This window comes from Cryptotermes secundus, unplaced genomic scaffold (genome assembly GCF_002891405.2).
Source record: "Cryptotermes secundus unplaced genomic scaffold, Csec_1.0 scaffold395, whole genome shotgun sequence".
Taxonomy (NCBI): Eukaryota; Metazoa; Arthropoda; class Insecta; order Blattodea; family Kalotermitidae; genus Cryptotermes; species Cryptotermes secundus.
The window spans coordinates 1,436,086-1,451,111 of record NW_019742967.1 but is presented as its reverse complement, the minus strand read 5'-3'; the positions used below and the strand labels follow the sequence as shown (position 1 = coordinate 1,451,111).

Below are 15,026 nucleotides of genomic sequence, written 5' to 3'. Positions count from 1 at the left end.
TGACGTGTTTTTCCATCATGACAACGCCCCTGCTCACACAGCCGTCTGTACAATTCTTGACCAAAAATGGTATGACCCCTGTTCCTCACCCTCCATACTCACCCGACCTTGGCCCGTGCGACTTTTTTTTTTGTTTCCTCGAATGAAAAGAGACATGAAAGGAAAAAACGACAGAGACGCTGTCAAGCATCTCAAAAGATGAATTTAGACAATGTTTTGAAAAATGGAATAAAAGACTAGACAAGTGTATTAGTGTAAGTGGAGAGTACTTTGAAGGGGATTGAAGGTTTGTGCTTAAAATTTGAATAAATAAGTTTAAAAAAAATAAGTTCGGTTTCTTTTGGGTACACCCTCGTACAGAGGAATACAGAGAAGAGTGTACCAGCCCAAGTGAGATGGCCTTGGTATACTCGTTATGCATCTGTATGAGACATGCATACCTGGTGCTAAGTTGCTTCTTCATGATGGCGAGCACTCTGTCGGTGGCACACTCTCGAAGCAGGGCAGAATGCAGAACAAGTGTGGACACCTGCCCAGGGTCATGCTCCTCAAAGAGATCCAGCAGGGTGTGAGCAAAGCTGTGAACAGCTGGGCCGAACGCCACATTGCCTGGGGCATGGTTCTGCTGCAGTAAGCTTGTGTTCAGGTATGACATAAGTCCCTGCAAACAAACAGAAGACTGTTTCTCTGGGTAACATAATTAGGAATGTACAAGCAGCACCAGTGGGCCTGGCCATCAGCACATACCCTATGCTTCCCCCTGGCTGCTACGTCAGGTGGGACTGCCATCTCCTTCACTCTGTTCACAACTTCCACTGGTGCCAGACCTGCCATCGTGTAGTACGGAGCAGTCAACTCCCAGTCTGCCTCCTCATCGCTCCTGCAGGACAGCAATGTTCATCCCAGTTACTCACACTTACTTGATCAATTACAATTTTCATAATTATATAACTTCACACATTGATGTCTTCAAATAACACAGCAACTACAACATATTTCTCATGCCAAAAGTAATAAAATAAATCCTGTAAACAGCAAGTCCACTAATACCAACATTATCCTAGTAATTCCAAAAAGGCCTACACTTATACGAGTTAACCAGTACAAACTGCTGTAAAGATGAGCAGAGGTCTGACAGTGTACCATGGTTCCAATTGCTAATACGAACTGCTGTTACTCACCATAAGTCTGGAGGAAGTCAAAGTCAAAGTACAATTGTAACACAATGGGATTATAAGTCTGCTGGTCACAGGTCAAGGTACAATTGTGCAGTGACATCATACAAAGATGAGTGGGGTGGTGAAGGTGGGGGTGGGAAACATATTTTAACTCTTGTACTTACAATAGCAGAAGCTGGGATAGCTCAGTCAGTACAGCAACGGGCTGGATGGCTGGGGTTTGATACCTAGCAGGACCAAGAGATTTTTCTCCTCTCCATACCTCTGGGGCTCAACTAGCCTCCTATCCATTGGATGGATACCACAGGCTCTTTCCTAGGTGGGGGAGGTGACCACTCAGCTTCATTCAGTGCCAAGGTCAAGAATGGTGGAGCTATACCACAACTCCCCTTATTCTTTCAAGGTGTGGTGCTTAATTAATGAAAGGGACATGACCTTTATTTACAATATTATTTAAAGAAATAGCTAATTTCATTAGCAGCTACTCAAGAAATTCCTTATCTTTCATGGCACATGGAGAGCTATACAACAGCACATCATTGGACCATATCTCGAATCCATACGGCCCAGCACAGCCCATTCATGTACTCACATTATGTAGTAGTCTGCCAGCAGCGCACAGGAATCCCGGTACAAGTCCTTGATCTCACTGGTGAGCTTCTCATCAGAGCTGGTTAATGCTTCAGATGAGCCTGGCTGCCAGGTGGCAGTGTTGAGGGCCATGCGCAGGATGACATGTCCTTCGCAAAGAAGATGGCGGTATGTTGCAGGACTTGACCAGCGATGTGCTGAACCAACACTGAGCATGTCACTGTACAGTGCAGCAGGAGATGGTACAGTGAGTGAGTACAATGTCCATCCTCCGCCACAGTGCGAGCTGCAAGAGCGTCACACATTTGCACATTACAAACCAACTGAAGTGGTTTCTCGTGGCTTTCCCTTTTTATATCAAATGTAATCCTATGTCACAAATCATCACTTTTCCTCTGTAACAACTTTCCTTAGTAAACAAATTATAATGAATCTTATGACTGATATCTTCCTGGATGAGACACCAGACAGTCTGGTACGTTCTGCTCTGGATCTAAACACTAAACAGAACAAAATTTTGAATGAAGTTTAACATTGACATTATTGACTTGACATTGTCAAGAGACAATATTGTTATTATTATTATTATTATTATTATTATTTTGGAAGGGGTGGGTTTCCCCATGCACTGCGACTAGTTGTTAATCTATTGTGCGTCCACCTTCAATTAGTCTATCAGTCGCCATGCCCTTCCAGTACTGGTGCTCGCTATCAGCCCCATTCTGCCAGCGAGGTCGGCCCTCTCTGGCAGTGGTCCCCGATACTTCCCCATCTACCGGAGAAATTGGAAACTACTTGGGTGGGATAATATGCCTAATTTTGCTCAGAGGTCTCCTAGAGACATGAGGATCTTTTACATGCCGACACAGGATACATGGCTTAAAGTCCCTTCCGGAGGACTTGTTCCCTGAATTTTTCCACCCTTAAAAGTTCCGCGTACCTTGAGTCATGAGGTGGGAACGTTACCCCTAGACTACGGAGGCTGCTAAATTCAATGTTAAATGCAAGAACCTTAAAGCAAGGAATATTAATTAGGGGTTGCAATGTAGATGAATTCTTCTTGCTGGAGGTTACAGTCAGTGATGACAGTGCAGACACATGTAGATGTTGCAGTCATGTGACTAGTGTACAAGTGTCTTTCTTCCTGCTTAACTGAAATGAATTAACAGCCATCCTGCAAGCCAAAGCTTCTGCAACACCCATGAATGTACACTGCCAGCCTGCTTCGGCCTGAAAACACTGATGTTTAACACACACTGCCATCCTCTCCCCATCAGATAAGCAAATTAACATCCACTTACATTAAATACTACTACAGGCTTAAAGATCAGCAAAAAGAAAACTGTCCATGACTTTTTCCATGGGAAGACACAAGTATTTGCATGGCTACATTTGGTGGGGGGAGTAAGCAGCACAAAGGGCCGTGCCATAGCTCAAGCGGCGGCCCGCGTTCGATCCTGGGTCTGCTCAAGTGTGATTTGTGGTGGACAAAGTGGCGCTGGGGCAGGATTTCTCCAAATACTTCATCATCTGAGGCTGGTACAATAGGCCAGAAGTGGCCGCAGTACAAGGGACTTAGTCCCACCCCACTAGCAAGAATAATAATAAGAAGAAGAGAAAAAAAAAGGCAGCACAAACACTTCTACATGTCAGAATGCATTAAAGCAATGTGGGTGGCACCCTGTCATTGTGATAAGCTGGCCGGGAGCTGTCCCACAAGCGACAAGTTCTGAGCTCAAACACTGCTGCTGGCTGGACATGAATGCTACCAGCTGGCAACCTGAAGATGGTTGCTGGTTACAGCCATGACAAAGAAATTAAGCAACTATGACAAATTAAATTAATAATTATAAAGTGTATTTTATGTGGCATTTCTACTGGAGAACAATCTTACAGATTTTTCTTCTCAACATTCTCAAATTCCGCTGGTATTTTCATGCAGTCAACAGCTTCATCACTGCCACTGCCTCAGCAACACATTTCTGTGAACGTGCCCCTTAAACTTATGGGTGTCTGAGCTGCAGGTAATGATATAGATCCAGAAAGTTTCTATGGACACTACTGCATTGAGTGATTTTATGCATCCATGTTACATTGTATGTTCACCTCGCAGTGTCACCAGCTTCTGAAGTCAGAAATAAATGCAGTACTTTTGAATCATAACAACTGGCTGTAAACAGACATCAAAATTCCAAATTGTGCCAATTATAATTCTCCTTCACAACACCTTGACTCGTCCCTCAGGACACAACAGCATTTACTTCCTCTCTTCTCAGCTTCAAACTGAGATTCACACAAAATGTGCTTCAAATGATATACCTACTCTTGGCTAGACGAGCTGGACCCTTCAGAACAGGCGAGTAACACCAGGTGAAAGTCAGTCATTAGCAAATGTTCCACTCCCAGGAACGGGCGCAAGCCGACCAGGCACACGGGATCATCCACAGGAGGGCATGCCTATGGAAAGACAATGTGTCAAGAGTCAAGTTTAGTATCTGACAGTGACCATTAAAACAGAAACTTCCAGAAAGGAGCTTCTTAGGATTTGAGGTTCTCACAGCAGTGGTTATGAAGTGTTCTGTCTTCTGGGATATAAGTCCACTGAAAGTACACCAATATTCTGGAGGAACATGTCACCTCCATTTTCAGGGTCAAAGAATATGCCAAGAAAGACACCAGCATCAAGCAGGAAACAAACAGAGCTTTTCCACCCTGAAGATGGAAGGAAGATACATGTTCCTCCAAAATGCTGGTTGACTTTCAGTGGACTATACAGCATTATATCCCAAAGGGCAGAACTGTTCAGAACTTCAGAATTTGGTCTGTTCACAGAGCACTAACCTTGCACGACCCATCCAGCCCAGAGCCCCTACATGATGGGCGAAGCATACAGCACACAGATACATAGTGGAACCACCCAATTTAGTTTTTTCTTTCTGATTTCAAGTTTTCATTCATTTAAATATTCAATTTCAACAACCCCAAGCAACAGTCAGAGAGCTAAATGGACCTGCTGTATGACTTTCCTCGGTTTAGTGTACCAATCTACTTGTTCCACACAAAAAACCTTAAAGAGGGGCATTTTCGTATAGAAACGTAAAGGGGAGATGCCAATTTGTAGACCAATATTATCATTTTCATCAAGCTCTCAGAGTTCCACTGTCTACTGTATATGCAGGACAAGTGAAAGTGGGGACAGAATTACACACAGCACACACCGCCAGTATGTGATGAAGCCATGAGGTAAGAACACACATGGCAGGAAAGAAAAATTTGTCACGTGTTTTACAAACAGCATTAAATATCAAGATTATAGAGTCTTCTGGTATGTGATGCCATGCCGTAGTAGCAGATAAGTAGGAACTATCACCTCTATTTTGAGGGCAGAGGAATGGTTTCCATCCTGAAGGCGGAGAAAACGTGTTTCTCTGTAGTGTTACAACCCATCTACCAACTAAACAGTGTCACATCCCAGAACACACCAATCTCAGTTTTCCACTGATGTGACAAACTCAGCATCTCAGACTTCAATATATCTGCCTCATTATTGTGGTGCTTGCATTCAAACTCATTGCAAATCAGATCACCATCAGTTACCTAAATATGACTTGCAGCACTGTCCCATTGAAAACAAATAAATTCTGCTGGCAGACACACACAAAGGTGATGAGGGTGGTGACAGAAGAAACCATGAAATCAGAATCAATATTTTGTGTAGCCCCCCTCAATCTTGAATTGTAAATAAATGATTCACATGCATACACTGAACTGCACAGCGCTTACACTGGTCAAGTTGTTGGCTGGACCCAGAGCTGCTACAAACCGATGGCCAGTCCTAAGGGTGTAGGTTTCCAGGCCAGTTTCTGTAAGGGCATGCAGGACGAACCTTTCCACAACAACTGCTATCACTGGTGCAGTAAATGGATATACAGTCACACAAGCCGCCTGCTGTGCAGCGGAAGGCTCTTGCAAGTTCTGCATCATGAACTGATACAAGTAGCCCTCCTGCTGGGTCACAACTAGACAGATGATGCTCACCATGTCTCCATAATGCTTTGAGTGCACAGCATCCCCTGTTGGCACACAAGAGGAACCACACCCTGGTTACAGCTTGCACCATCACTTCCCTTAACATTAAGAAATTCTGCATTCTGCCCACACAGTGTATCTGTGTGTTCTGTATGATTCTCACAATAGACAGTCACTGTTTCCCTAAACAGCATTAACCGGTTGGGCTTTGTAGCAGAGACGTAATATGTTTCCTGTGAGGTACAGACTGAATTGCTATATATTCAGCCAGTGCAGTGTATCTGTGTGTTCTGTATGGTTCTCACAGTAAACAGCGACTGTTTCCCTAAACAGCATTAACTGGTTGGGCTCTGTAGCGGAGACGTAATGAGTTTCCTGTGAGGTACGGACTGAATTGCTATATATTCTGCCCGCGCAGTGTATCTGTGTGTTCTGTATGGTTCTCACAGAAAACAGTGACTGTTTCCCTAAACAGCATTAACTGGTTGGGCTTTGTAGCGGAGACGTAATGAGTTTCCTGTGAGGTACGGACTGAATTGCTATATATTCTGCCCGCGCAGTGTATCTGTGTGTTCTGTATGGTTCTCACAGAAAACAGTGACTGTTTCCCTAAACAGCATTAACTGGTTGGGCTTTGTAGCGGAGACGTAATGAGTTTCCTGTGAGGTACGGACTGAATTGCTATATATTCTGCCCGCGCAGTGTATCTGTGTGTTCTGTATGGTTCTCACAGAAAACAGTGACTGTTTCCCTAAACAGCATTAACTGGTTGGGCTTTGTAGCGGAGACGTAATGAGTTTCCTGTGAGGTACGGACTGAATTGCTATATATTCTGCCCGCGCAGTGTATCTGTGTGTTCTGTATGGTTCTCACAGAAAACAGTGACTGTTTCCCTAAACAGCATTAACTGGTTGGGCTTTGTAGCGGAGACGTAATGAGTTTCCTGTGAGGTACGGACTGAATTGCTATATATTCTGCCCGCGCAGTGTATCTGTGTGTTCTGTATGGTTCTCACAGAAAACAGTGACTGTTTCCCTAAACAGCATTAACTGGTTGGGCTTTGTAGCGGAGACGTAATGAGTTTCCTGTGAGGTACGGACTGAATTGCTATATATTCAGCCAGCGCAGTGTATCTGTGTGTTCTGTATGGTTCTCACAGAAAACAGTGACTGTTTCCCTAAACAGCATTAACTGGTTGGGCTTTGTAGCGGAGACGTAATGAGTTTCCTGTGAGGTACGGACTGAATTGCTATATATTCAGCCAGCGCAGTGTATCTGTGTGTTCTGTGTGGTTCTCACAGTAAACAGTGACTGTTTCCCTACACAATGTTAACAAATTTCATGCTCAAAAGGGTTCAACCTCTCATCTACCACTCCAACCTACATGAAGTCAAAAAGCTATTTCCGTCTGTGCCTAACTAATTAAGCACTATGCCATGTAGGAGTATGGCACAGTGGATGTATAGATCCACCATTCTAACTTACACTGATTAGTTATAAGGAATGATTATGGTATCACCATGTCTGTGTATCTGTCCAACATTAATAACACTTCAAAAGATTCTCATAAAACTGATACAAGAGAGAGGTCACTCCACTCACAACCAGTAACAAATAAATGGCCGCTGTGTGAACTTCTAAGGAAGAGTTGAACACTGGTGCTACTTTCTGCAGGATCCTAAAATTGGTTCCACTCTTCCTTAGCTTTGGCACTAAAGGGGGGCTAAGAATTAGTGTTATGTACCCCCCCCCAGCCACCGGATAGAAGGCTGGGTGGCCCCAAAAGTCATCTGGACTCTATGCACACAAATGGATCCACTGGGTTATGACAGCATAGAGTCTGATCCACCACTAAACTGTATAATTATAAACTCACTGACTCTGATGTTGTGACCATGTAGAGCTGTATGCTCTTCCTAATGCACTGCTGTCTCAACTTGCTGTTTGTTTCATGGCATTTTCAAATGTAATCATACAAAATTTATTATTAGGGGCACTCATGGAACGAGACTTTTAAATTCATGAAGCAGAACCATTCTGGAGAAGCTAATTATTGCTCAGCTAGTAAATTGCAAGTTTAAGGTTTATTCATTTACTCAGACACACAACAAATATTCTTGGATAGGGACTGATCCATCAAAAGGAGTCTTAACAAATGGGACAGTTCAAAGATTCATGCTGGTATCTGAGACGACAAAAAACTGAACTCATTTCAGATAGCACAGCTTTTGGAATCTGATCATCAGACCCTATCCTAAGCCATCTCAATCCAGTCTGGTCTCATACTTCATCCCTCCATAACACATTTTAAAATTATTTTCCCTCCTCACCTATATATGTGGTCTCTTCTCTTGAAATTCTCTAACCAAAATCTCGTATGCACTTATCAGTTCATCTCCCAGACACTCCTCACTCTGGACTCACTCTATCAGTATCGGGAAAAAATAAACTGTAAAGCTCTACATTGGGTAAGTTCCGCCAGCTACCTTAGCACCTCAGTTTTCTTGGGTCAAACATCTCCTTGGCACACAGCAGCAGCTAAAAGATACGAGTGATAATTTTCATTTCGTGCATCCTGTTGTGTTACTGTATACAATTCTTTATTAGAGTCCGTCGCAACACAACAATACAACAGTCAAGGCTAAAATTAGCTTGGCTACATGTTCCGGCTAGATTGGGGGCATGTGGTAGCGTAGTGGGTTGAGGCACTATGCTACAAACCAGTAGGTCGCGAGTTCAAGTTCCGATGAGGTCACTGGATTTACTATTCAACTGACCTAATCCTTCTGGCCGCACTACGGCCCTGGGGTCGACTCAGCCTCTAACAGAAATGAGTACCAGGAATTATTTAAAAAATTTTCCTGGGGAGTAAAACACAGCTGGCATGTAAGGCTGACAACCTTACTGCCATCTTTGAGCCCACTGTCTAGATAATGTGGGACCCTCGACGTCTCACAACCCTATGGGCCTTCACCGCCTGTTACAGGGCTAGCTTTACTTTACTTTACTTTACTTCTATAGATATAGATTATTAATCAAGAAGTATGAAACGGGGTCAAAAGAATGAAATGACACCTTTTCTATCACAAGGTTGTGTTTCCTCTGTCTTCATATACAAAGGCTTCAAAATGAGGCAACGGAACTCATCAGAGCCAGAGCACATCTGCCTGGTGGTGCCACTGCTTGCTTGTGGCACAGACATCTGAAGCTGCAGCAGGTGCAGAACTTCACTCCTCGCAGCCCAAGGCTGCAACACAACAAAATACAATTACAACCGCAAGGTACGGAGCACACACATGGGATACAACAAAAATGCATAAAATTTAATTCCAAAAACATGAAGTGAACCAACCACCTGCCCTCTTGAGACTAACTCCATGCAAGCAAAGTGTTTCTTGAGAATCTAACAGTTGTTCAGGTAGTCAAGAAATTTGACTTTTAAAGAACCAAAAGTTCATTACCAGGCTCTGAAGCCCCCATTCCATCCAAATTTTTATGACAAAGTATCTCTGAGATTTACGAAATATATGAGCACTTGTATTTATGATTTGTGGAATGAGATACAATAGTCGTTCCTCATTTCCATTCTACAAAGAAATGCTTGGCCCAGAATTTGCACTCACTGTGGCACTTGGTGAAGCACAATGGACCATGGCTGTCATGTTCAATGCAGCTGCCTGGAATGGCGACTGTCGATGTACAACTCCAGATGGGCTACTGGGACAGCTGGCTGCTTTCTCTGCTACAATGCTAGGAAGATCCACTCGAAGTGGGAATGAATTCTGATGCAACTTGGAGCGTGCATCAAGTTCACCTCTCAGGATCCCATCCCAGTCAACGTGAGAATTTGAATTGGTATCTTTAGAACCAAGTAATAAAACTATAACCTTACAATATGTCTGGTTCCACATTAGACTCAACAGAACAAGGTATTTCAAATAAAAGTTTTGCAATTTCAATCATTGAAACAAGTATGACGTCGATAAAACTGACATCAACAATAACCATGAAGGTGACAAACTGTTTACAGAAAGAAAAGAGCTAGAGTCTCACCATGATTGCGATGATCTTGGGACCCTTGCCTCCCATCTTCAGTCTCTGTCCCTGGCCCAAGCCTGAACACATGCACAGACTCCTCAGCCATGCAAGCAATGATATCCTCAGCTAAAGACAGACTGGACGGGCTGAAGCTCAACTCCACATAAACACCAGAATCCTCAAAGTCTATGAACTGGAGGCGCGAAACATCACGCGTGCAGACACGAAAATGGTACAGCGTCAATGTCTTGTGGGATGCCACCAATAAGTTGCCTGTTGTCTGTAACAATCATCACTTTCAAACAGTGAACACAATTCTCACTGCTACTGAGCTCTCGCACAAGGAAGTCTAAGACTTATTGAACAGGGCCGCAGAAGCCTTCACTTTTCCTTCCTTAGTCTTAATCTTAAGACTGTTGTGTACCATCACACTTTAACTGTACAAGGCATATTCACAACTGACTGGGACTTTAATTTTTAAAACAATCATACAGGTTTCACAATTTGTTAATATGTCATGGACAGCGTAAGAAGATACCACACATGCTCTACAAAACAAGGAATCCTGGTCTATATACGTGCCTCAGTGAACTCCTATTTACTGCACCTCAATTCAAGGTTTTCTCTCAATTAACAACCAATTTCAGTAATCCAAAGTCAATGACCTCAGTACTTGATGCTCTCCATTCAAGGTTTTCCTCAGGCTACTGATCAAACCTGGCATGTAGGTATCGCTGTATTCTGCTGAAGAGCAATGATTTCTTAAGGGATATTCCATACAATTACGATTATCCTAGTGAGACAGACTGGAACACAATGTCACTTTCTCGCTCACCTGGCAACAAGCTATAACATTGGGTGTCATCTTGAGAGGAAGTTCTATCATCTCGAGACTGGCAGGTCCTGACTGCGTACTGCTTGGGGTAACACGGCCTGCAATTCTGGCTCTCATTGGCTGTTGTACCATACTTGGGACACCCCAGTTGGCATAGACACGAACATAACTACACTCCTTTCCTTGACGACTCTGCTTCACCTCCAGTGTTGCAACATAATTGCCTGTTCACAGAACGTTCATTTCTGTCAATGTTCCTCATCCATTTCCATGAAACTGCGCTTCAGGAAGACCAACACAGTGTGACCAACCCCTCAGCAAGTGAACATACTCCTAAATCCTACAGGACTCAGACAATCATATATATTACATTTACAGTTACTAGGATCCTGAACTTTGCCCACTGGCCAGTATTGCAAACAGAAGAGTGTTTCAGAAACCACAAATCTTTCCATCTCAAAAACATGAGAAGTCACTAAGTTCTGTGTGAAACACAAACACATTCTAATGTAAACAGATCCTTAATTATGAATAATCATGGAATATTACATTGAAATAACCATAAGAAGTGCCTGCTACATTCATGGGCTTTCTTAAAATAAACTGCAGCGATAATCACATTATGAAAACTCCCACTGACAATATAAACAGGGTACAGAAAGCATGACAGTATACGTCACTCCTCATTTTTATTCTGTTGTGGTACTGCATAACTGCTTTATGGATTGAATGGTTGCCACACAGTGAACCTGCACATAACCCCCCACCCCTCTTGCCATGCTGACAGCACAATATAGCGGAATGTTCACAGATACTGCATCTTAACATCAACCCACTACAGCGTAATATTTTTAGAAAGATCTGATATATACCACACTAGAATTCAAGATGGTCCTCCCTCTCTAAACCAAAGAAACAGGATGAAAATCCTTTCCTTAGATTTAGGTAAATACAGTGCATGTTTCATAAGCAAAAATATTATGAAAACAGATCATACAACCATTTTAGAACGCATCCACACTGCTTACTCCAAAATACAGTAAAACAGCCCTCCCACAGGCAGAACAAACTTTCACATCCCAAGAAATGCTGTAGCGACCAATTTCAAACAAATTTTAAGATACGATGAACGGTCTAAGCCACAATGTTAATCAATAAGAGTAAAAGCAGCTGTTACCACGGCAACAGTGAAGCACCTGGCGTGCCTGATCAACTGTAGGAAACCTGAGGGTAACATCCCCTCCCTTTGACAGATCTCGAATCTCCACCTGGTGCTGGGGTAAGGCCAACAGCAAGTAATCAGGTGAAGCAGTAGTTGCAGAAACAGGGTCCTCACAAGTGTGGATGTCCTGGCTCACGAAGTGGTGCACTGATATCACACGCACCATCCTGTCGGCGTACCCACTGCAGTGTCTGTCAAGGCACAACACAAACTTCATGCAGATATCAGCTGAGAGACTAATGCAATGCGTGGCCAAAGATGGCCCACTTGTGGCAGGCACACTTATGAGATACATTAGTGGAATTCAAAAGGCAATAAGCATGCTTCTGTACCATTCTGGATACACTTCAGGCCTGTAGGTCCTGTAAACTACAAATCTTGTGAACATGGCAGTAAACTTTCGAGGTTCTACAAATGGCACAAAATTTCTCAAGGCCTCTGCTTAGGTGTACTTTAAATGAAATTGAACAACAGCAAGAAACAACACATAATACAACAGAAATGATGAAATACAATTGTTGGCTGTGTTATTCTTTGGTGTCTGTGAATGCTTTTCAAGGAATTCATCCATCAAGGATTGTTTTATCATTTGTATACAGAACAAAAATCTACAGCATAAATTACGCCTAATGAACCTTCTGAAACTGTAATAAATTTAAAATATTTTGGTACTGGAAGAAATAAGAGCACACACCGTGACATAAAATGATCGATATATTCCTATCAATAACTGACGTAAACTGCGACAGCGTTATTATATTCCATATTTCCATATAAATCATAATTTGTCACACACTGCCAACACACAACCTTATAATTAAGCTACATGGAAACGTTAAGCTTTTAAATGTGGAAGTTCAAAGGGAACACTTTATTACACACGGCCAATATTTAAACAATAAAGGCAAAAAGCTAGTTTCTTTAGAATTATCCAGATTAGTAAAACAGTGCCTAAAAAAGGAAACACCTGCTCCTATACAAATGCAATGGAAGCAAGAGAAATCTGATATTCATAATAAAATTGTTAAAAATCATGAACATGTCCTTGATAAGGATTCCTTAATGCTGAACAATGATCATACTAGTATAATTACACATGAAAAAACTTATCACATAGCACAGAACAGGAAATGCATGGCAAAGTAGACAGAGCTCATGTACGTAGAACTTCAAGTAGACAAAAAAAAAAAAAACACCATCTCAAGGAATAAGGATTTTTTTATGGTAGATGTTTATTCAAATAGACCAGAATGTTCAAGGAATAAGATTAAGAAGAGTGATGACTTAAAGATATTTCATCAAAATATAAATGGTATGAAAGGTAAAATAAATGAATTAATGCTTTCTTTAGTAAATGATGAACCTAGCATAATCTGTTTATCAGAACATCATTTAAATGTAATGAAATGGATGGTACTCATACAAATTTGGTGCCGGTTACTGTAGGAAGAAGCACAAAAAGGGTGGTGTCTGTATATTCGTTTACGAGGATTATAATTTCACTGTTCTCAGTTTGCAAAAATTTTCTAAAGAAAAGGATATTGAAACTGCAGCTATTAAATTAGAACTCAATAAAGTAGGGATAACTGTTCTGTGTATACATAGAGCCCCAGTAGGTAATTTTGACTACTTTTTAAACAAACTGGATTTTATTCTCAACTCTCTACATAAATTTAACTCAGAATTCATAATATGTGGAGATTTTAATATCAACTACTTAGAAAATAACAACAGGAAATCTAAACTAGAGACCTTGTTAAGTACTTATAACCTTAAGGATACTGTTAAGTTTCCTACAAGAATTACTAATATGTCAGCCTCGCCAACAGATAATATATTTACTGATAACAGACATAGCTATAGCATTAGGCCATGTAAAAATGGGCTCTCTGACCACGATGTGCAGCTTGTTACTTTCAGGAATGTTACTGTGCCTAATGGTGTTTCTCGCCCTACTTTTATAAGAAATATCAACAAGAATAATATTGAAGATTTTCAAAAGTTATTAAGTTGGGAATGCTGGGGAAACATCTTTGAGAATAATATTGTTAATACTATGTTCAACAATTTTCATAATACGTATCTAAGATGTTTATATACCTGCTTTCCAAAAAAANAAAAAAAGAAGTCAAGCATAATGTTTATAACAACAAATGGATTACACAAGGGATTAGGATTTCATGCAAAAGAAAGAGAGTTCTCTTATTGCTAAGCAGGCATTGTGAAGATTTAAATCTTAAAATATACCATAAATTATATTGTAAAGTATTGNCAAGGAATAAGATTAAGAAGAGTGATGACTTAAAGATATTTCATCAAAATATAAATGGTATGAAAGGTAAAATAAATGAATTAATGCTTTCTTTAGTAAATGATGAACCTAGCATAATCTGTTTATCAGAACATCATTTAAATGTAATGAAATGGATGGTACTCATACAAATTTGGTGCCGGTTACTGTAGGAAGAAGCACAAAAAGGGTGGTGTCTGTATATTCGTTTACGAGGATTATAATTTCACTGTTCTCAGTTTGCAAAAATTTTCTAAAGAAAAGGATATTGAAACTGCAGCTATTAAATTAGAACTCAATAAAGTAGGGATAACTGTTCTGTGTATACATAGATCCCCAGTAGGTAATTTTGACTACTTTTTAAACAAACTGGATTTTATTCTCAACTCTCTACATAAATTTAACTCAGAATTCATAATATGTGGAGATTTTAATATCAACTACTTAGAAAATAACAACAGGAAATCTAAACTAGAGACCTTGTTAAGTACTTATAACCTTAAGGATACTGTTAAGTTTCCTACAAGAATTACTAATATGTCAGCCTCGCCAACAGATAATATATTTACTGATAACAGACATAGCTATAGCATTAGGCCATGTAAAAATGGGCTCTCTGACCACGATGTGCAGCTTGTTACTTTCAGGAATGTTACTGTGCCTAATGGTGTTTCTCGCCCTACTTTTATAAGAAATATCAACAAGAATAATATTGAAGATTTTCAAAAGTTATTAAGTTGGGAATGCTGGGGAAACATCTTTGAGAATAATATTGTTAATACTATGTTCAACAATTTTCATAATACGTATCTAAGATGTTTATATACCTGCTTTCCAAAAAAA

At 41.0% G+C, this 15,026-nt stretch overlaps 1 protein-coding gene across 2 annotated transcripts in view; it reads right to left on the bottom strand.

Annotated features, from left to right (window-relative positions):
• Window positions 1-15,026, bottom strand: part of LOC111873530 (Hermansky-Pudlak syndrome 3 protein) — a 29,795-nt gene that overhangs the window by 10,583 nt on the left and 4,186 nt on the right. Inside the window, exons 2-11 of one of the 2 annotated variants that reach the window (XM_023868309.2) lie at window positions 11,849-12,084; window positions 10,672-10,895; window positions 9,852-10,116; window positions 9,422-9,657; window positions 8,874-9,045; window positions 5,553-5,842; window positions 4,093-4,226; window positions 1,771-2,055; window positions 748-880; window positions 441-661 (exon numbers count right to left, since the gene is read on the bottom strand). In XM_023868309.2, the coding sequence (XP_023724077.1) occupies window positions 441-661; window positions 748-880; window positions 1,771-2,055; window positions 4,093-4,226; window positions 5,553-5,842; window positions 8,874-9,045; window positions 9,422-9,657; window positions 9,852-10,116; window positions 10,672-10,895; window positions 11,849-12,059 (2,171 nt within the window). In that variant the 5' untranslated portion in view covers window positions 12,060-12,084. Of the gene's footprint in view, window positions 1-440; window positions 662-747; window positions 881-1,770; window positions 2,056-4,092; window positions 4,227-5,552; window positions 5,843-8,873; window positions 9,046-9,421; window positions 9,658-9,851; window positions 10,117-10,671; window positions 10,896-11,848; window positions 12,085-15,026 lie in introns of those variants that run through there. The other variant, XM_023868312.2, reaches the window with a different exon arrangement.